Below are 24218 nucleotides of genomic sequence, written 5' to 3' on the forward strand. Positions count from 1 at the left end.
AGGGAAAATCACTATCTTGGTACATGTACATAGGAAGAGAAATATAATATGGATCATAAAAGTCCACCATGTAACCCTAGCCTTCAGATCATGCAAAGCAGGGTACACGTTCTACTCGGAAATCCACTGTAATTAGCAGAGCCCTCCATATTTCCTGTGCTAATCATAAACCCCCCAAAGCTTCACACAAAGACGGGGTATTAAACCTTCCATCATTGTAACGCTGGTCGATACCTGGTCCCGATAGTAGGCTTCTGCGGGTCTGGCCTGGTGGTTTTTCAGGATTTCCCACATTTTGTCAGATGCGGATAAAAGAGGAAGTAATCCTGCAGCTTTTTCACCACATTGGTTATATCGATTAAAAAGAAAAAGAAGAAAAATTCCTATGTACAGGGTTTTTTTTTTTTCCTTTTTTACTCTGGCAGTGACAGTATGCGGAATATCTGTATCTTACATTCACTAATCCGATAGATTTATGCTTTCTCTTCTACACGGTACCTGATCACAGATAATGACATCCGTATACCAGTACGGGTTTATGCTGCACAACAGAGATAATTCTTAAATCAGCATATTGATTCTGGCAATGAGAAATATATCACTTATTCTCTCCATTCAACTGTGTAGCACAATTTTGTTCATTCCTAGCAGCTGGACACATTTCTCTCACAAATGACTTGTAACATTGTGTCATAACCATGACAGAGCATTCCACTAAAGAAAACTTATTAATTAATCTATTTATTTATTCACTCATTTATCTGATCTATCCATCTATCTATCTATCTATCTATCTATTTATTTATTTATTTATTTATCTATCTATCTATCATTATCATGATTATTTTTCTTTCACTGTACATTGTATTGTTGTGTTGGTAGATCAGGAAAGTTTTGATGTGTTTTTTAAAGCAGCGCTTTAGTTCTTTTCAATTAAAACAACAACAAAAAAGAGAAAAACTTAATATTCTTGTGTGTTACCATGCACTATGGCATTAACACACTGCCTGCCAGAACCGTATGTTGTCCTGTGTCAAGTCTATAGGGAATTCAATAATTTTAGCAGCAAGTGGATTAAGTTCCATGTTCCTTGAGCCTGTCAATGCCATGACATCGGAGTGACAGCAATCCTGTAAGCCACTACACAAATAAAAATATGCGGGAGCATGGACCTCCATGGCGGGAGGTTGCATGCTGACCTGTCTGCAGTACTGGCAAGAAGACCAGAGCACGTGTGTAACAGTCATTTACCCATCTTTGGTCTGACCCTACTCATTATAATCTCTACCTTGAAGGTCACATACAGACAAGTACAGAAAAAGGACTGAAAATAACTTTTCTTTTTTCCACTTTTTTAGGCAGACAAGAAGGAGAATGGAGCTATTTTGATTTTGAATCATTCAAAGGTTAGTGGAAAGCAGCAAAGGGTCATGAGACAAATTTTGCTCCACTTTATTCTTTTTTAAGACAAACTTATAAGAGATTAACCCTCTTGAAAGATTAAAGGTGTATTCACATTTAAATTACATCAGTATTAAATACCACATTAATTCTAAAGCAGCATTCTCATTGACGAAATATTACAGTACAATAGATACTGTGGTAAATCACACGGTACCATTCTAATTTTATAAAATATCACATTTATTTCTGGTAAGCGATGTGCATGCATACATATGCATATCTCCCACGATACCAGGTAAAAGAAAGGAAGTGAGTCTGAACATGTGAGAAACACATTGCTGTGTGACTGATATTATTTTGTGATGCAATTCACACTCTACTAATCTCACATGCACATTTCATGCAGAATTTGAATTGCCACCCCAAATAGCATGGTATTTCAAAATGTACACATATTTTGTGGTGTACTTGTGTTCATATTACATTCCAAGGTGCAAAATACCACAGTTAATGAGAATGCATCTTTTGGATGGATTAAACTCACTCTCTACTAATCGTGGTTTTCACCACATTTGCATTTCCCTGAGGGTGATAATAGTATAATTGCTTTCCCCTGTCAGGAAGATTCAAAGAATGATCGTTGGTTCAGTCTTTGCTATTACGACACTCCAAATCACTTCTCATGTTCGATTGGCATGAATTATACTAATCTTTTGGTACAAGGAAGCACTTGACACATGTATTAACAGGAAATGAAACTTTTGGAGGCTGCCATTCAAAAACAGGAATTCCTTTTGGGGCCCTTATCATACATGTGCGTGTATGTATATATCTCATTGTGTGTATGTAAAGAAGAGAAAGACACACAGCATATAAGACAAAAAAAAAAAGAATGAATGACATGTGACAGGAAAGGAAGTTTATATGACATATTGTGGGTGGTATCACAAACTAGTGCATTCTTGACGGAAACGTGGGAAATTTGGGCTCCTCTTTTTCATTGAATTGTAATGTGATATGCACGACTGAATCTGTAGTACTATGTGGCTTAAAAGGTTCATTCTGTGGTTTCAACATGTTTGATTTGCTTCATATTATGGGCTTTGTATGTACTCCTTAAAATCCCACTGTTACAAGGGAGAAAAGGGAAAAAAATGCTCAGCAACATTTTTGATAAAAAGCTCCCCCCCCCCCCTGCACACAAAAGCAATTAATCATCTCCTTGCATCTAACAGTATATTCATCATTATGCCTGATAGTAGGTCAACACATTGCATTTCTACATGGATATACAATACATTTGTAATGCTGTTTTATACTGTATTTTCTTCATTCTCAGTCATAGATATTCTACATAAAATCAATACTAACTAAAAAAAAAAATCATCACATTTTGCTACACAAAAATGGAATATTGAATTTGAGAACATTTCAGAGCTAACAGCTAATACATTCATACCGGTTAAGGAATTAGTGTGTGTGTGTGTGTGTGTGTGTGTGCATTTAGGGCACACATGACCAATTACCACCCCCCTTCCATACACACACACACACACACACACATACACACAGAATGTGTTAGGGTACACATAGTGACTAAAACACATAGGTCTATAGATACAATAAGGGCTGGCAAGATTTCCTTTCTTTCAGTGTAATTCCATCCCACGTTCAATATTGCTATAATGAATGACAAGTATAAATTAATAAAGACCAAATAATGAGAAAGGTGGAACTAGGAACTTTGATGGAACCAAGACATTTGCATATTAAAATTTGTAGGATTTTCAAGTTTTAAATGTTGTCAAAAATCAGTAATAATGGTCATGACTACGAATGGAATGAAACAAGCAATGCTACAGAAACACCACATTATTTCAATGTGTACTCTTCCATGTGAACATCATTCGCATAAGCTATTCACTCAACATGAGACATGAGTGAATGAAAGCACAGTTTTTTTCCCTCGGGCAATTTTCACTCTGCCCTCCAGGTGAACCGTGTTTGACCGAATTATGTATGCTCTGTCTGTCATCCATTTACCCCTCACAACAGAGGTGGAGAGAGAGAGAGAAGAGAGGATGGACCATTTTATTCCATTTACCACTCAACATCCTGCCACACAGAGCACAATGCATTGCCAATAACAGAACAAAGCCTTCCTTTGCACCCCAATTCCAGCCCCCCTCCCCCTCCTCCCTCCTCCCCCCCCCCCCCCAATCCTTCGCCACTTCCCATTTCATTTGTGAAATTGTATACAGAGGTGTTCACTGTAACGCAGCAGATGGCTTCACACACACAGGACTGATAGTACATCTAACATGTATGCTAGCATATAAATATACACACACTTGCTCACACATTGGAAGATGCAGCACACTGATACGCACATACATGAAGTGTGTGTGCTCATATATGTGTGTGTGTGTGTGTGTGTGCCTAGCAACCGTCTCCTTGCCATTGTTCCTTATTACCAATGCACTCAGCATCTCGTCTCCTCCTCAGCATTATTTGCATCCAGGGTGTGTGTAAATGACGAAGGTATCCCAAGCTGCTTTCTAGCTTGCTTTTTAAAACTCAGAGAATTTCTCAGCAGAGACACACACCTTGCTGTGAAATGCCATTCGACAGATAAGATCCACCAGATATGTGTTGGTTTTAGCCCTCTTTGGTTGAGCACATCATTACAGAGGGCCTCCTAAAGAGTAAATATATTGCTTCTGAGTAACTACAATTAGGTGCCCTACCAGACACACTTATACACACACAAAAAACCCCAAACACCTACATGTATGTCTTTGCCTGAATATAACAATTTAATTTTGCATTCATATTCCATGACATATATTCCAATTGGCATATCAGATACTGTTAACATTCCCATTATATGATTCATCCTTTCTTGATACGTGTAATTAAAGAACACTAATTACATCTTTATATAGTGTATTCGTATGTCCATTACACTTGGCTAAAGTATCATACTCACAAATAATCAGTAAAAAAAAAAAAAGAGGGAAATAGATATATCGCTACGGCGACTGATATGCCTCCGCCATAATGCATGGTTCTCCTAATAGGTCTATAGTACAATGTCTTGACAATGTGTGATGACAGTTTCACACAATTGGCAAAATATTAAAATGACAGGTTTGCCACAAATGTGCTGAATGTTCACTTTCCTAGAACTAGGTTCAATTGGATGAATGATTAAAAATGTCAGAGTGCAGGTATTTGGGGAACTGATGATTTTTACTTGACTTTTGACCCTTTTATAAGTTTATGCATTGAGCAATTTTCAAGGTATTGAGAAAAAGTATAATTTCAGTATCAAATGGGAAAATAGCATTATCTAAACCTGGCCTTTGACCTTTGACCTCACAGTTCCAAAGAGAATCACTGTTAGGTTGAACATGCATAAATATGTAAGTTTCATGATGATACCTTAAGTTACTTTTGAGATATGGAGGAAAAAGTGCAATTCAACACTTTCACTTGACCTTTGACCTTTTGACCTTTGACCTCCTCCAAACTCTGTTCGGGGGATACAATGAGTGGATGACCTATATGTCAACACTCAGCATACTTTCACACCCCATGATAGCATACTATGCAAATGATATGCAAATGAGTCCATTATGCCCATTGCATATGGATATGAAAGATTGAAAATACTGAAAAATGTGAAATACATACACTTTGTATGACTACGTTCCTCTTTAACTGGAACATTTTCTCTGTGTGTACAGCTATAATTGTCATCTACAGAAACATTCAAATCCAAACTTAAAAACGCTACCTATTCCTCTCACACTGAGGACTATAATTGCAGTCTATAATGTTCGGAACAATTGTATTCTTTATCTGGTATGTGTTTGTTGTTGTTTGCCATTTTCTTCTCTGTTGTCATGCTTGAACATGTGTTATATCTATCTTTTCATTTATGAAGCACCATGAGCACTAAAAAGCGGACCTGTGCACTATACAAGTAGCCACTATTATCATTATTATTATCACTGCTACTTCTACTACTATTACTACTACAGAGTGTACTACTACTACTACTACTACTACTACTACTACTACTAATAATAATAATAATAACAATAATACTAATTGAACTCTGCAATACATCTTGTAAAACTATGTCTGCTGATTCTTTAACTCCTTTACATGTATCATTGTTTTTTTGTGAGTGAATATATGCTACTGTCATACATTGTATAGTACATGTGTGAATAATGTGCACAGCTATTAATATTTACCAGGTACCATATTTTTTCCTTTCATTGATTTCACATTTTTCACAGAGGAAGACATTCAAAACTACAGAAGCACTCTGAGAGCGCAGACCTCCGCCAAGCATGCAGCTCATTTCCACCACTGATCTTGTTCTTCCATAGAAGTGATTTCCACCCATACATACTTATAGCATTGTGTGCTGAAAGTCGCCCAATTTCCCAATATAGAAGCCTTTGTTACATCATAAACCCTCAGCTGCACGGCGCGCCTCGCCCTTGCAGAAACTAGAGCACGCACTAGTGCACGCATGCAAACCTCAAATACGCGCAGCCTGAACTCCCAAATTCATTGACCCTACCTGCCAAAATATCCAAAATCCTTCATAAATTCCTCCAAAATTCTCAGATCACTACCAAAATTTGATCATCTGTTACTTGTATCAATCTAAACCTTTCCTGCAAGTTTCATCCAAATTCGTTACCTACTTTTTGAGTTATTTTGCACACAGACAAACTAACTAACTAACAAACAAACAAACAAACAAACAAACCAACGGCAACGAAAACATAACCTTCCCCCGGGCGGAGGTAATAACACAGTAACAGCAGATTTGTGACAGAAAAAATCTACTTTATTTGCAGATTATCCTATCACTGTTTTGATAGCAGAAATTCTAAAGAATTTGATAGGGTTGGGGTTTTAGGTGGTATGGAATTGTTAAATGGTATTGTTAAATTCAAGTATCAGAATGGCTAATCACTTTCGACATCCAGCTGAATCCCTGCTAGGCAAACTGCTTGGCACACTCTCTTATTGCCACAAACTAGCATTAGACTAACATGAAAACATATGAGTGGGACTGTAAGGACAGCAGCAATTCTGCTTAACCCACCACCTAGGCTTCAGTTTCTGTACCCGTTCACATGGGTGAATCGACATTTAAGAATTTTTAGCTGGCAGAAATGTATCAATACATTGCTTTGAAAGTGATTGCTATACAGAATCAGAGCATATGTGAGTTTTGTCCTGGCAGCTCATATTACAGGATAACAGTAGTTGTTGAATTCATGTTCATGGAATACAGCAGTGAACACAGAAATGTACACATGCATGTTGATATTTTCACATGTTGTTAGATTTGCGAATAGTACCCAGATCGGAGAATTCCCACAAATAACCCCAGGAAAACAGGTACGGTATGAAGTCTCATTAATAAAGATTGTCTTTGATGCATTTGAGGTGACAAAAAATGATGTCAAGTATCAAAACTAAATGCAATCGTAAAATTTGCTTTGTGTTTGCTCTGTGTTGTGGGCTGCTCAGGTGCAGCCCTGTCGCAATTTATACAGCAACTGGGCTGTGTATAGTTAGTGTACAGTGTATTTACATAATATGCACAGCCCTGTACAGTGTATTTACATAATATGTGTATGCACAGGCCTGTCACATCATTATCACAGCATGTCATGACTGTGTATAGTTAGTGTACAGTGTATTTACATAATATGCACAGCCCTGTACAGTGTATTTACATAATATGTGTATGCACAGGCCTGTCACATCATTATCACAGCAAGTCATGACTGGTACTCTTAGTGGTCTCAGTCTGGTGGCCCCTGGCTGGGCCCCCTGCCTTGGGCCAGCACTTAGGCTCCTGGCCTCGGCCTGGCCTTGGGCCCCGTGAGCCGCGTGGGCCTCTGGGCCACTGGGCCCACTTGGGCTATGGGCCCCTGGGCCTGGGCCCACTTGGGCTATGGGCCCCTGGGCCTGGGCCCACTTGGGCTCTGGGCCCCTGGTTACGGGCTAAGGCCCGTGGCCTTGGGTCCGGCCTTAGGCCCCGCCTTTGGCCCGGCTGTATTTTGTACATGGTCTATGTGAAATCAGGCTTGTCTGTAACTGTATAATTACAAATAATTGCAAATAATCACAAATGATCGACAGGTCCATACTCCATATAGGACTATATGATTATATGAATATATGAATATATGATTATATGAATATATGAATATATACAATGTATGTGAATATAAATATTATTATATATGAATATATAAATGTGATCAGGCATTAACTGTTACAGTGTCAGATCTGCAGTCATTCATATATAGCAAATTTTATGCATGTATAAATGGCATACATTCATGTGTACAGTATGCTACTTGATTGAACCAGCCAATGGAGAAAGATCTCACCATAAGAACAATACTTGAAAGACATGTACAGTTCAATGACTCATTGCTTGTTATTATGAACTCTGTAGAGGTATGCAGCCCTCTTCAGATGAAAAACATACAGTTGGCTATCAAACAGAGCTTGCAAAACCATCAACAATTTATTGAGTTGGATTTGTGTGTGTGTGTGTGTGTGTGTGTGTGTTAGAGCTATTTGGCTTGTTTCCTTTGCACACATCATCACAAATTCCCGAAGTCTGAATAAAGTGAAACCAAGACCTTCATATAGATGTGCTGCATTGTAAGGTGCTGGATCAGAGCACTACCATAAGATTGACACCATGGCGGGAATTGTGCTAACAGTGTACTATCCTTCCTGTGCATTTATGTTAAAGTGTACCAATACCCTGAAAATCACATTTTAAACTAGAAATGTCACTATGGTGACTGATACCTCCACCATAATGCATGATTCTCCCAATAGGTGTATAGTACAATGTCTTCACAATGTGTGATGACAGTTTCACATAACTGGCAAAATACTGATATGACAGGTTTGTCAGAAATGTATTGAATGTTCACTTTCCTCAAACTGGGTTTGCTATAATTGTCTAAGAGTGCAGGTACACATATTTGGGGGATTGAGGATTTTTACTTGACTTCTGACCGACCCTGTTATAAGTTTATGCATTGAGTACTTTTCAAGGTATGAAGAAAGAGTGTAATTACAGTACAAAATAGATTTTTTTTTCATTTAAACCTGACCTTTGATCCTTAACCTTTGACCTCTGGAAACTTCCTGGAGAATCTCCATTAGGTAATACAACATGTATATATTAAGTTTTAAAACTAATAATGCAATATACACTAGTATATGAGGGAAACAGTAAAATTTTGAGGAGTTGACCTTGACCTTTGACCCCTGACTACATACTGACCCATGACCCCTAAATTCCCTAGATAATCCCTGCCAGTCAGTACATGCATATGTACCAAGTTCTATGAAGATACATTAAACCATTTGCGAGAAAAGTGAAATTGCAACATTTTCACCTAACCTTTGACCTTATGACATGAAACTCTCTCTGGAGAATCTTTATGCAGTAGTACATGTCTACACTAAGTTTCAATAAAATACCTTCGGGCATTGCATAGATATGGGGGAAATAGCAACATTTTTAGCATTTGACCTTGACCTTTTGACCTTTGACCTCTTGCCAATGTCACTAAAATCTCCTCAACTAATTGCCCCATCATACATCATCCTTGGACCAAGTTTGGTGAAAGGTATACTTCATCCAGTTTTGAGTTATCACGTAAACAGATAAATCTTAAGATTTGACCTTGATCTTTGACCTTTGACCTCTGTCCGATTTCACTAAAAAAACTAACATGTAATTGTCCCATCAAACATCATCCTCAGACAAAGTTTGGTGAAATTTGCTCAATCCAGTCTTGAGTTATCGCGTAAACGGATACAATTTCATGATTTGACCTTGACCTTTATCCTTTGGCCAATTTCACCCAAAATCTAATCAAGTAATTGCCCCATCATACTTTATACTTGGACCAATTTTGGTAAAATTCCAGTCAATATTTCTCAAGTTATCGCGTAAACGAATGCGGACGGACGGACGGGCGTATGGACGTACGGACGTACGTACGGACAACCCGAAAACATAATGCCTCCGGCACCACTTCGTGGCGGAGGCATAAAAAAGAGAGAATTACAACAAGCATGGTCACATTCATCTTGGTAGGTAATTGGATACTGGAAATGTTCTGTAATTTCAGCAATGATTACCTCCCTTTGTTTCTGCTCAGCCTTGTCAGTGCAAGGACAATGACCCATGGTCAAAGCATAATGACCATGCCTGTGGATCAATAAGCTCTTTGACAAAGCATACATTGTACTTCCGAACGTTGATTTCCATGGGGGAATGGGTCGAGGGAAATATTTCTCTGATCTAATTACAGCCAAATTGCTCACTAATTGAATGAGGTTACTGCACATTATATCAGTATACCTACTGCCTTTACTGGTGTATAAAGTAATAAAATACTCCACTTTTTTTGAGCCCACACTACAATGAATATGCAAGGTGTGTTAAGTCATAACACAAAGGAGATTTCCCAATATTTTTAATCTAAACAACACGCTACATATCAACACTAAAAACATACAAATACAATTAAACAAATAAGTCTATTACAGTATAACAAGGGAATACCCAGGAAATAACACATATATACTGAAGCACAAAGCCATCAAGCATATATAATAAGCAAAATTACAGAAAGTTTAACAGCAAAATTGGTAGAGAAAGGTGATAATTATGATACTATGGCATACTTTTCACTGATGTATGATAGGTGTGACAGCAATCCACACAATAGGTTGGTCTTCTATGCTCCCAACCATGACTAGTTATTTAATTTCTATCTCTTTTCCATCATTTTGATAAAATACCACCCCACTTTTAGTCAGGTGACAATCTCTTTAAAGTCGCCATTTCAATTTGTCATGTGAATGCACCATTTCCCTTGGCAATGCATCACGCTGCTGTGTTGTACACTACTGTGATTTACACATCACATGTAGTGAGAATTATTGTTTGAAATGTGTTCTGGATGGTTTACCATGCAGTACATACCACACGATTCCTCACACTTGTTATTTGTCAGGCCAGCCATTAGTCAACAAAAAAAGAGGAAGAATCTCACTGAAGCATGCTTTGTACACTGACAGCTACAATGTATAAGACATAGGGAATGATATTGCAACAGGTATACTCCTTAAGCTTTCATATTTTATTTAATTTTACAATAAAAAGAACTCATATATGTGATAAAAGCTGCAAAGACAATCCTCATTTAGTTGTATTATACCATCTTCCCTACTATCAATGAAAATGTAAAATGCAATGCTTTTTTTTAGCATCTACACCCCTAAGCCTTTCTTTGGTCGGAAGGGTCAGGTTTAGCTTTGGAAGCCAGGGGCCCGTTGCATAAAAGTTACAATTATGGTAACTTTGCCATCCAATGGTAACTACCATGGCAACAATACTCAACAGCCAATCAAAATCAAGAAATCCATGGAAGTTACCATTGGATGGCAAAGTTACCATAGTTGTAACTTTTATGCAACGGGCCCCTGAACCTATTTTTCTGAGAAACCACTGAATTTGCTCCTCCAGCAGATTTCCTTTTCAAAATCATCTCGTCAAGAGAAATTAAAATAAACTTTATCAAACTATGCTGCAGAACAAAGGCACAGGAAAGCCCATTAACAGGTGCTGACAGAAATGTCGGTATCCAGGACTAGTACTCAACCCTGCTTTTCAATTACTTAAAACAATATTGTGGACAACTGGAAGTTCTGAGATGGAAAGGCCAAGTTTTTGCACATTGCTTTCTAACTAATCAATGCTTTCTGCACATGCCTATTATATTATACAGATACCACGGCCAGAGAGCAGTTACATGTAGGCGTGTTTTGTGGCACATGAGTGAGTGAAGCATTATTCAGGATTTTGATCATACGAACTAGTGCATAATAATTCATATAATATTTTTACTTATTCTGATAAAAAAGAAAAGTTTTTCCCAAAATGTTACTTTATTTTGGGTTGCTGGAAATCCCTGTTTTGTTCTGTTTTGTTTTGTTCTTTCTTGTGAGATGTGAGGAAAAAACTTCTCAGGTGTGTGTGCATGAGAAAGAGCTCTGAGGTGTGAGTCTCAAACCTGATGCATGAGATTTCTTAAAGTCTGAGATCACGTGTAAACAGAACTACAGTGATAAAACACCACTGCCATGGAGAGAGATTAGCTTCCGATTATCTTTCACTATACACAAGGCCCAATACAGTCAATCAACCTCAAAATAAATGAGGGTTTCCCCACCTCCGCAGGACCAAAGGTAACCATTCAAGCAAGCCAATCTATCACCTTCATCATGTTAGGTGCAATTACCAATATCCTGTTTCCTGTTGGTAGGAGGGGAAAGCCTTGTCCTTCGACACAACAGAACTATATAAAAAAGGTAACAACAACGGCAAATAAATAACGAGGCTGGTACACCCTTCCCTAAACTTAGCTTCCGAGCTAACATTGGCCAGGTGTGGTTGTTATAATCGGCTTGATAGGCCACAGCACTGACAGGTGCACAAAGCTAATTTTAGAGTCTAACAAACTCTAGACTTTGTGTTTCAAATGGTATCATATTCAAAACAATCATCTTGAAGTCCTGCCATCCATTCATTACAATGAACTCTCTCTTTTTTTCCCTTGATGATGTTACCTTCTACATTCTAATAAAGACACATGCTACATTTCTTGGTTTAGTACAAGGATTGCTCTTTTATGCAGTAATAGTGTTTACATCCATAATGTGATCAAAGAACTGTATTATTTTTAATCACAGGATGATGTGCAATGTATTTAAATTTCATTTCTAAAACTAAAAATGCTGCTATGGCGACTGGGATGCCTCCTCCATATTGCATTATTCTCCCTCACATGTATACTACAGGTCTGTTGTATACTTTGTACATCTTGACAGTGACAGATGACAGTTTCATATGATTGGTAAAAAATCAATGACATGTTGGAAAGTTTGATGTTTTGAATCCTAAATAAGTTCATTGTTTTTATGCATACCTGCATGTACCTTGAATCGTATTTCATTTGGATGGCTAAATTGTTTCAAGAAGCAAGTATTTGGGAATTTGAGCATTTTCAATTGACCCTTCACCATTGCCGCTTGCATTCAGCACTTGCATTACGTCATTACGCTGCTCACGGTTTCATGCCATGTGCGTGCAGAGCGCATGCTTGCATAGGCACGCGTGTAGATTTCTGTACTTTGGACAGAAGCTAGAAGCTTGGTACAGCGCGCACGAATGCAAGCGCTGTCCAATGAGAGAGCTCTTTCGCGCCACTGTACACTTTGTGTGGAGCATACTTCCGGCTTAGGAGTGAATTTTACAGACATTTCAAAACGGAAAAACTAGTATAAATCCTGCTTGCGTCTCCTTGACTCCAATATATGATGAGCCTCTAAATTTCCTCTCTACGAAAAAGCCAAAATCAGAAACAACAGTTTCTTAATCCGGTCAGGAACCAAAAACGAACTTTAGACTACAAAATCTTCCGTGAAAAGCAGGTAAAATTTACGCAAATTCAACTGATTATATCGTCATGATAAGATCCGATATTATACGCAAATTTAGTATTGAAATAAAGATCAAAGTCTGGAGAACACTTTACCGTGACTTGTAGCCATGACGGATGTATGTACAAGTCGCTACACTGTGAAAACCATAGCCCTGTCAAACTCTCGCAAAATCTCGCACGACGAGACACTTTTCGAACGCAAAGATCGTCAACGAGAGTGCTGAATAAATCTTGCCGGATCGACTCATTAGCATACGTGCTGCGGACTGACTGTAACTGGTAATATCAAATTTTCATGACAATACTTTGAGCTATTTCCAAAATATGGGGAAAAAAGTGACATCACAACATTACAATTTTATTTTTTCCCCCCAATTTTCAAGAGTACATGCTTACTGTACGATAACATGAGCCATTTCCAAGATACACGTATGAAGAAAACAGTGTGGGCCTAATCTTAGCATTTTCACTTGACTTTAGTTTTGACATTTGACCTTTGAACCCATGACCGAAAACTTTCTCTAAAGAATCTTTACCTGGCATTTCATGCGTAGGCCTATACGCTAAGTTTCATGAAAACACCTTCAGGCATTGCATAAATATACAATGTAGGGAAAACAGTGAAAATCTAAGAATTTGACCTTGACTTTTGACCTTGAGCATGCACATCTGAAAGTTGATAGGCACAATTTCATCCTCTTATACATATTGATATGCATATGCCAAATTTCATTTGGATGTATACCTCAACAGTTCTGAAATTATGGTGTCTACAAAATCGATTACGGACGGACGAACAACCAAAAAAAACACTATGCCTCTGGCAACACTTCATGGCAGAGGCATAAAAAACCCCAAACCTCTTATTTTATATGAAGGAAAGACTGAATGTCATTTATGAACATTGTAAGACCACTCTGAGTCATGTCACATAGTTTGCATGGAATGATTGTACGACGCAGTTAATTAAACAATGCTTACAAATCACATTCGCACATCTATGACTCATGTCGCTGTGTAATCACAGACATCAGCCAGTTGTACTATTGCATGAATATTATATGAATTTTTTTTTCCATTACATGGGATGTGAATAGTCTCCATATTTCTATATTACCAAGCTTCTCACATCTGTGTGTACATGTCTGCTCATGTGGTTTGAATTTCTCATGTGAGGTTTTTACCACATATATTCCATTGACAATCTCATTTCTAAATATAATTTATTCACCTGAAAGTGTGCAAGGTGACAAGTATATTGCAAAAAGGCTGAAACTGACAATTCTATCATCATTTCACAATGATTTTTGCTTCAGGCCCTTGCCCTACACTGGATCACACATGGCAACCCAACGTACACCTTTCCTATTCCCCTTTTTCACCGTCAAATTATTTTTGCTGCTCCATCAGATGGACAGAGCCATCATTCTCATTTCATAGGCATTAGTCTTCTTTCAAGACTTTACCATCCATATTCTGCAGAGTCTGCAGCTTTCACATCACATGCTAGCACAGGAGCATGATGGCTATTCATGCAGGAGTGTTGTGTGAAACACCAAAAGAATTCAATGTCATAAAACAAAAATCTTAACATCAAGTCTACTTCAAATGCTAAACACCAAAGTATCAACATGATTTTCTTTCTCCCAATGCATCTTTAAAAAGAAAATTAACAACATGCATTTCTGATTTCCCTAACCCTAAACATAATTCATACACTCATAAGTATGCAATTTAACGGATTCAGCTGCATGGCAGATCACTTTCTGGAACTCTCTCACTCATACACACAGCTGCAGCCATTGAATAAAGGCTACACGGTACCACGGGGCACCATTCCTCCGAAAACTGGCATGAAGACCAGACCAATGAGAGTGGTGAGTAAGGAGAAGGTCAAAGCAGATGTTGATGGAGAGCGGCCAATGGCAAACCCTACACTTCCATAACATGCCATGGCCTCATTACATCTGCTCTGTGGAATGACATCATCGACTCTACTTTATACCTCCCAACCATTCCACCCCCATCCCTTCACTGTGATGCCACAGCCGAAATTTATAAGAGTTCCATTATTTGTGTCTTCTTTACTTCTGCACTGTAAGTTATATGTCATCATGAACCTCATTACCCCTTTTTCAGGCCCACTCTTCATCATTCTCCCAAGATCTGTTCTATTACCTATTGAAGACAAGCTGGTTTGATATAATGTGTGTTTCCCACCTCACCTGCCCGAGTATAATCAGGACTAGTATTCAATGGGTTAAGCACCCTTAGCCATTCATAATCTACTCTGGTACAGATACCTCTCTGCACATCTTTCCACAACAACCCTTAAAGGACAAGTCCACCTTCATATACATAAGGATTGAGAGAATGCAGCAATATTAGTAGAACACGTCATCAGTGAAAGTTTGAGGAAAATTGGACAATCCGTTCAAAAGTTACGAATTTTTAAGGATCTGCGCAGTCACTGCTGGAAGAGAAGACTACTACAGTGTATGATGTCACATGCATACAGCTATATAAGGAAAATAAAAAGAGAATTTCACAAAACTTTACTTTTTGAATAAAGTGCACATTTCTTCTACTTGCTACTGATGTATGTTGAGGGTAATATTATTCCCCCTGCCTTCTGAAAGAGAGAAGTCGAGTGTTCTTTTGTTATGCGAGAAAAATGGAAATATGTTGAATTTTCTTTATTCTTTCTTTATATCGTTGTACTCATGTGACATCACAAGCTATAGTAGTCTCTTCATCCAGCCGTGACTGAGCAGAAACTTCAAAAATTCATAACTTTTGAATGGATTGTCCGATTTTGCTCAAACTCTCACTGATGTGTTCTACTAATATTGCTGCATTCACTCAACCCACATGTCTATGAAGGTGAACTTGTCCTTTAACCCTCTATTCTGTACTGATCAATAATAACCCACCACCAAGATCCCTTCTAGCAATTCAAGAGACAGTGTTTTAGATACATGTATAATGAGCATTTTGATAATGAGCATTTTGATCTGACAAACTCATGATTAATCTCACAATGATATCGACAGAAAGAAAATATTCAAATTTGCCTGGAAATGAAGATTAATGAATATGGCAGATGAATTAAAAGCTCTACAATATACAACTGCACTGTGTTTTGTCAATGCATTGAAAGTGTTGGTACTCATCTCTTTCTTTTCTTTTCTTTTATGAAAACAAATATCAGCAAGTTAGATTTGATTTTACTAACCCTATTCTTAACTATCTACATACATCAATACACACATACATACATACAGCATACAGGTCTGCAAAACACATGTATACAGTACATAATACCAAGGAGCTTGAAAACACAGCTCCTTGGTAATACATTAATCATGTATTCACACGTAACTATATAACGAACACATATTGTACATACATACTATACATGTACACACGACTATATGCACATAGTCTTCTTGAATGAATACTACAACTTATAGTGCCTAGTATATGATCATGTATGCATGATATTAGTGCCCAGGAAACATAAGATTTGCACAAATTATGGCAAATTTAACAAAAAATGTAAGACTGGAAAAGTTCCAGAGGTCAGATTTGTAGGTCTGGTAACTTCTAAACCTATAAAAAAAACCAAAATAATTCAGACTTGTTAGTTTACATAATTGGTCTGCAAGACAATCTTTATACTGAAAGTGTAAGTGTAACAACCTTTTGCTTGAAATCTCTCTCTCCAAATTTATCACTGCATAATGAAAAAAAAAATATGCAGGTAAATTAAAATCAAGCTAATTGAATTTGTGAACATGGATGCACATAAATACAGACAAGTTACAGTACATAATAAGGTCATTGTACTGCAAGGGTGTGACATAATCGGCACACACTATGCTCGTGACCTCCAAACTCGCCCGTAGGTGACTATGAGCTTGGCAAACACCTCACTGGCTAATGAGGAATGCATCCCGCCGCCCACATATTATTGTGGGATGTTCAACCATGGGTGCATCAGGTCCTTCTTTCGTGAAACAAAAGGACACCAGTGCATGACTGCCTACTACGCAAGACACACATTCAGGCAGTGCCAACGAGTATCAATGCCATTCTCACAGTGAAGTATGAACTACAAATTGAATGTTACAGACAGTAGAGCTAGTGCACTTTCTGGAACTAATTGGAATAGCATGATACAAAAAAAAAAAAAAAAAATAGCATGGGATGTTAAAGGTACAGTTAATCATCATTGGGAACAGTGATTTAAAGGTATTAGCTCACATTTGTAAACCTGCAGCAATTGGTCTCATAGTTAGCATGGAGTTTGGGTATGATTGCAGTAACACCTGTGCAAAATTTCGTTCCAATTAGTCCATTACTTTCATAAAAATAAATGAAAATGCACCGTATGCATGCGTATAAAAACGCTCGCTAGCTCCGGTCCACGCGCGTACTACATGCATGCGCTACATGTGTAAGTTAATGTACGTAGCTAGCCCGCACTCGCAATTCGATTTTGGGTCGGGTTGACCCGGTTTGAAAATTGATTTTAAAACGATGATTTTCCCTCTTTTATCGAATGGTATAGACAAAGAGCAACAGGTGAGGTATGTTACTGTTATAACTTGTACTTGAAGTCATATTGGACCTGTTTTATGCAGTTTTGATTTTCGTGGGTTTGCAAATGTGGGCTAGTACCTTTAAAAAATGTTCAAATTATCAAATTCGATGCATATGTGTGGGTCAGTTGTATCACAAAACATCCTACCATATAACATTTTTCTCATTAAAGCCTACAATGATCATAAGGAGATGTATCAGTATTTTTCTCAATAAACCATAAATGTAGATGGTTTATTCTAGAAGCAATTTTATCATAACTATTGTTCATGTTTTGTATCCACATTTAACAATCCTTAACATTGATAATACTGATTAACTTTTTTACTTTGGTTGTTTCTATCCCTAACTAACACTTTAGAACTATTTTAAAGCACTATTAAAGGACAAGTTCACCTTCATAAACATAAGGATTGAGAGAATGCAACAATATTAATAAAACACATCAGTGAAAGTTTGAGGAAAATTGGACAATCGATGCAAAAGTTATGATTTTTTAGAATTTTTGTGTTGGAACCGCTGGATGAGGAGACTACTACAGCTTGTGAGTCATATGCGTACAACTGTAAAGAAAATGTAAAGAAAATTCAACATATTTTCACTTTTTTCGCATAATAAAAGAGCACTTGATTTGCCTCTTTCTAAAGGCAGGGGGAATAATATTACCCATAACATTTGTCGGTAACGAGTCAGGGGAATGTGTACTTTTTTTCAAAAGATGAAATTTTGTGAAATTCTCTTTATATTTTCCTTATATTGTTGTGACATCTAAGTTATTCACACACTGCAGTAGTCTTCTCATCCAGCGGTTACTGCACAAAAACTTCAAAAATTCATAACTTTTGAACGGATTGTCCGATTTTCCTCAAACTTTCAATGATGTGTTCTACTAATATTGCTACATTCTCTCAATCCTTATGTTTATGAAGGTGAACTTGTCCTTTAAAGGCTGGGTTTTTGTTTCATCTGCAAATGGCAAATAATGCCTTTAACAGAAAATTGTACAAAGTGCATCACCAAACATAAACGTAACAGTAGTCATTGGGGAGAAGTGTTCAGGTAATTCTCAGATTTTTCTCCTTTCCATGATTTTAGTTTTGTATTTTTCAAAGCATATCTTGAACTTTGTACTGTTAAAGGACAATTCATTAACAATAGGACTGAGAGAATGTAGCAATATTAGTAGAACACATCATTGAAAGTTTGAGGAAAATCGGACAATCCGTTCAAAAGTTATGAATTTTTGAAGTTTTTGTGCAGTCACCGCTGGATGAGAAGACTACTGCAGTGTATGATGTCACATGCGTACAACCATATAAGGAAAATATAAAGAGAATTTCACAAAATTTCATCTTTTGAAAAAAGTGCACATTCCCTTGACTCATTACTGACATATGTTATGGGTAATATTATTCCCACTGCCTTTAGAAAGAGGCAAGTCAAGTACTCTTTTATTACGCGAAAAAAGTGAAAATATGTTGAATTTTCTTTACATTTTCTTTATACTGTTGTACTCATATGACATCACAAGCCTTAGTAGTCTCCTCATCCAGCGGTTCCAACACAAAAGTTTTAAAAATTCATAACTTTTGCATCAATTGTCCAATTTTCCTCAAACTTTCACTGATGTGTTCTACTAATATTGCTGCATTCTCTCAATCCTTATGTTAATGAAGGTGAACTTGTCCTTTAAAGTCTACACTTTGTACTTTGTATACAATTCTCTTTCAATCCTCCGTTGAAGTCAAAATAAATAAAGAAATAATCATTAGAAATGAAGTTGAAAATGTATACGGGGAAAAACTAGGTGTACAGCCCTGACCTTTTATCGCACTTTTCAATGACCAGTCGGGCTTTCTAATCATCGCATACTGTGGTTTACAAAATACAGGCCTAGTCTCCACAGCATACATAACCCCACATTATGAATAATTTGACCAAGTTCCGCATCAGGGAATGCAACCGGAAAACACGTCCCCGTCACAGCAGAAGAGAATACAATAGGATTGTGTTTGCCTGCGGCAACCTCGTAAAAAATTCATGTATTCATATTTCATCAACCAAATAGCTGTAGGCCATGTTTCCCCCCAGCCATGACATCATCTTGGCAGGATGGATCTCTGTTGCTAGCCAGGATTTAACAGAGCTGGGTGACCAGCACCCAGTCTAGCAGCCATGTCTGTTTCAGAAGTCACAAGATCACTCATGCACATCTGGGAATCACCAAGAAACTTTACATGCTATACCTCATTAAACAGGTAAAGGGGATAAACTTACAGGGTGAAATTATGGTCAAGGTACAATTCGTACTATAGAACAGTTATTTGCATGTTATACTGCCAATGTATAAATCAGAGTGTGTGTATGAGTATACACAGCAGTTCCCTCTATTATGGCAGAAGTACAATTTTCGTTACCACTGTACCAAGCAGTTAATCTCCTGTATCATTCATCTCTATCTTTCTCTCTCTCTCTCTCTCTCTCTCTCTCTTGTATTTGATTCCGTCTTTATTCCTATTAACTTCCTAATTAATATCCTACACACACACACACACATACTCTTTTTTCCATTATGTGTTGGAGGCCAATATGCACTTTATTGAATATATATTTACATATTCCTCAATGAATTTCATACTACAATACAGGGCTGCACACTAACCCATTTTTTCTATTGGTCTGACCCATCTATCGGACCAGTAGGTACCCAGTTTTTCCATTTCTTACAAGTCTATTGAAAAAGTTACTGGTCCGATAGTGATTTTCACTGGTCCTGACCATCGGACCAGTGCCAGTGTGCAGCGTTTTTTATATCAACAGTGTTAATACTGCAGTTCATCTATGACTGCATGAAGAGAGATAAATAAAATAGAAAAGAAAAAAAAAGGAGAGATAAAACTGCCTCTGATATCATTCCTGGAGGAATAAGAGGCATAAAGACAGGTTTTGGCATGAGTCTAAACCTTGCATTGATATTAATCTAAAAAAAAACAAACATTATAGGAGAAAACAAATATAAGAGAAATATAACCAAGAATGATAATTACATTCAGGTTGTTACATGATAACACATAATACTATGAAAAGACAACATTATCTTTTCATATCCCATAGGGCACAACAACTTAAGAAAAAATTAAAATGACCTTTGGGATCACAAGAACCACACTCTCAGAAACAAAACATGCTCTTTAAATGTTTCTTGACATAGGATATGCTTTCCAAGAGTGATTCAAGTACATCGGGACTATTTCAGTTTTTGATATCCCTATAGAGTTTCATTATCATGATTTTGTTACCAAGCACATCTTCTCACTACTTCGTACGATAGCGACCTTCAAACCAAAATGAAGCACCGTGTCTACACTAGCATGTGACGCCCTACCTCAGCAGCAAAAGTACATACAATACAGTTCGTCTTGTTGATACGGGATATGGATGGTGGGGTGCCATTCTCTACCAGCAACTAGATCTACAGGCCCACAATGGCAGTTTTGATCACATTAGAGTAGGGATAGTCAGTACTGTACCAGTAGTTCCCTGATCACAGCATTATAAGTTGCTGGTACCTAAGTCAGGTGAATTTTATGGGGAGAGGGGAGGGAATCAAATGGTTGTTTGTATTTTTCCCCCTGTGTGCACCTGTCCCATCATGATCAGTCACATCGGTTTCCTTATAATATAGGGCCTACACTTGTCTAATATTAAATGGGTTAAGTACCAGGTCTGTGTAGTGATACATGTAAATGGCTGTAAACAGGCAAATTAACCTGCTATAATACAAGGGGTATGTAATTATACTCGTCAAGTTAAATACACTGAAATCATAGTTGACAAACTCCCCTCACATATTTTCAGCATGCATCCATATTAAAAAGCCATAGAAGAGACCAAAATATGAGATATAAGTATGTCGTTGTAGGCATCGTAATTTATAATCATTATATTATTTTAGCACAATGTACAATCATGATAACATAGCATATAGGCCTATCTAAACAATAATACAAAAACTGTTAGAACAATAATATTGATTAGAATTTAGAATCATCATTGTTGTTCATGATATATTGTTATTCAGAATTATATCATTAAATCTATATGTTTATAAATCATTAAAACTTTAAAACATTAAAAAAAAGTATTAGCCTAAATTCAATACTATCATTGCCATTTGTTGTTGCCGTTGTTATTGTCCTCATTATCATTGTCACTGTTGCATCATCATCCAATTAGCACAGCAACACTTCCAACAGCATGCATATAAGTAAACAGTCCACTGAATTCAGCTATTCCTCATCATATTCCCACAAGATGATATTTCTCTGCTCTGCGAGCACCATCTAAAATTTCGAGGGCCCGACAGACTTACCCGATCACCGAGGACAGATCGAATCTTGGTGGCTTGCAGACGGAATTTCTCCAACTGTCCTTCCAGAGTATTACACCGTTCCTTCCAATCCACATCTCCGACTACAACAGGGGGTACCCCGCTCTCTGCGCTGGGCTGGCCCCCTCCCGAGGCCGTAGAGCTCTCCGACCCCGCACTTCGCACGGTGTGCGATGCCATATTTTGCGCATTTGAGTCCCAAAAAACGAGAAAAATATCAATGTAGATGTGTGCCTGAATATCAAACCGGTTCTTTATACTCCTATCGGACTATGCGGGTTGCAAGGCTCAATTCTCCAGAAGGAAGACAGGGGATGCGGAAAATACAGCATTACCTGTATCATTTAGCGGAGTCCCTCAACTGAGGACACAGCTCCAGTCGAGTCGGGAATGTACACAAATAGGGACTTTTCGATTTGCACGTTGAGCCAGGCGTCACCCTGTTATGACGTAGTTTTTACGTACTGCGCATGCGCGAGGGTCGACCCTCGGCTCATCGCACAAATTTCGAACGCGTTCACCCCGGTTATCACCGTCCACCCAAATCGGTTGCGCCGCGCTCAACCCACCCTTGCTATGACGTCACACTCCTCTCGGGTATCGTGCGAAAGAGCACGATGACTCTCGGGAAATGCGTTCTCAGTTCACCTGTTTTCCTTTTTCTTTCGAGAGAATATTTATATTCTAATTACATGAAAGCTTATGATCTTGATACGTCACAGTAGCAGCGCTGACATACAAACTACAGCCTCTGGTACCTACTTTATTTGCCCGTTTTCACTGTTTCGCACTTTGCAACTGCCTACCGTAGTCCCACACATGCATTTACACGTAATGCTGTACGCAAACAGATTTTGGTGCTTTTGGCCTAGCTAGTGCAGTCAGTGCATTTGCCTAGTAGGTAGTCTTACCATGCATCATGTTTTAAAATCCACATAATTCCTCCCAGGATACGCATCTAGTCAAAGACAAAATAAATATTACAAGTACAGAAACGAGTCACAAATTCCGCTTATATGCACGCAAGGCACAGGGCCTGGTTGCCTCCTGCACACGCCACGAGACGTGACGCCGGCGCCCGAAATCGAAATGTGTTTTAGCAGCGGGTCAACGTACAGACGTGACGCCTTGACGTACGGTTGCGCTCGGCGGCACGTCCTTCTCGTTCACCCAATCGAAAACTCCCTAATGTCAACTTTCGCTCGCGCTTCCGATCCCACGCTCTCTCTCCCGATCGCTGTCGCCGTGTGTGTACATTCACGGAGAATTTCTGTTACACATACGACGCACGCGCAGCTTCAATGGGAATCCGTCGATGACTCATCCAATCCAATCAACCCTCCCCAGGCCAAGCAGACCTGTCTGTTGTTCTGATGTGCTAGATACAGAGGGTGCGAATGTTATGGTTGTCACAGTAAAGGCTGCAAAGGCTTGCCGTCGGTGATAAACGTAGCAGTGATAACTTCCTTCCATGAGGAACAAAAAAATTGTATTAATAGCAAAACCAAATTGGTTGAAATGAATTACATTATTGAATTTATAACATGACATACACATAATAAATAAAGATTTCCCATGGGATTCTTAGGCGGTCTCTTAAATAAAGTAAAGATTAGGGAGTTTGGATGTTCACTTCCAAACACACCGGCTAAATACATTTCATTTTCAGCAATATTTTTTAAGATGCTGCCAACATTTTAGTTGTGAAATTCAGAAAGTGACATTGATTTCAAGATTGCGAATGACGGTTGACTCTATTCTGTACTTGCTCATCATAACAATGCGTTGCTCGCATATAAAAGAAAAACCCGAAGCGAGGTGATTCAAGACATTGCTCAAATTATAGTATATCTAATCAAAATTGTTAAGTGCCAGTATAAGTATACGAGTCATACACGGATCCAAAACTGCTGCAGTTGAGGTCACACGGTCAGATAGCTATCATATTTGTCACCCTTACAAAATTGCATTTTTTGCGAAAGAAAATCCATTGATTCAAATTTGTTTTGTTTTGCGGGGCCAACGATTGGAAGAATCAGAACAGAAGAATGAAAAAAATACGAAAAATCGTGAAAGCGACGTCACAAAATATTGTGACCAAGACATGTTTTGAAGTGGCTGCTATGAGTCATGTGATGATTCACCGAGAATGAGATGATCATATTTCGTTTGATATTTTCCCAAATTCATAATAAACTGTCTGACATTGATATGTGATACGCTAGCGA

The 24218-nt window shown here is 38.0% G+C and overlaps 1 protein-coding gene across 1 annotated transcript in view; it reads right to left on the bottom strand.

Annotated features, from left to right (window-relative positions):
* Positions 1-22223, bottom strand: part of LOC140227212 (pleckstrin homology domain-containing family H member 2-like) — a 110211-nt gene extending 87988 nt beyond the window's left edge. Inside the window, 1 exon segment of the mRNA XM_072307643.1 lies at positions 21973-22223. Coding sequence (XP_072163744.1) covers positions 21973-22170 — 198 coding nt within the window. The 5' untranslated portion in view covers positions 22171-22223.
* Positions 22224-24218: the final 1995 nt, after the last annotated feature.

The sequence above is a fragment of the Diadema setosum genome, chromosome 1 (assembly GCF_964275005.1).
Source record: "Diadema setosum chromosome 1, eeDiaSeto1, whole genome shotgun sequence".
In the NCBI taxonomy this organism is placed as follows: Eukaryota; Metazoa; Echinodermata; class Echinoidea; order Diadematoida; family Diadematidae; genus Diadema; species Diadema setosum.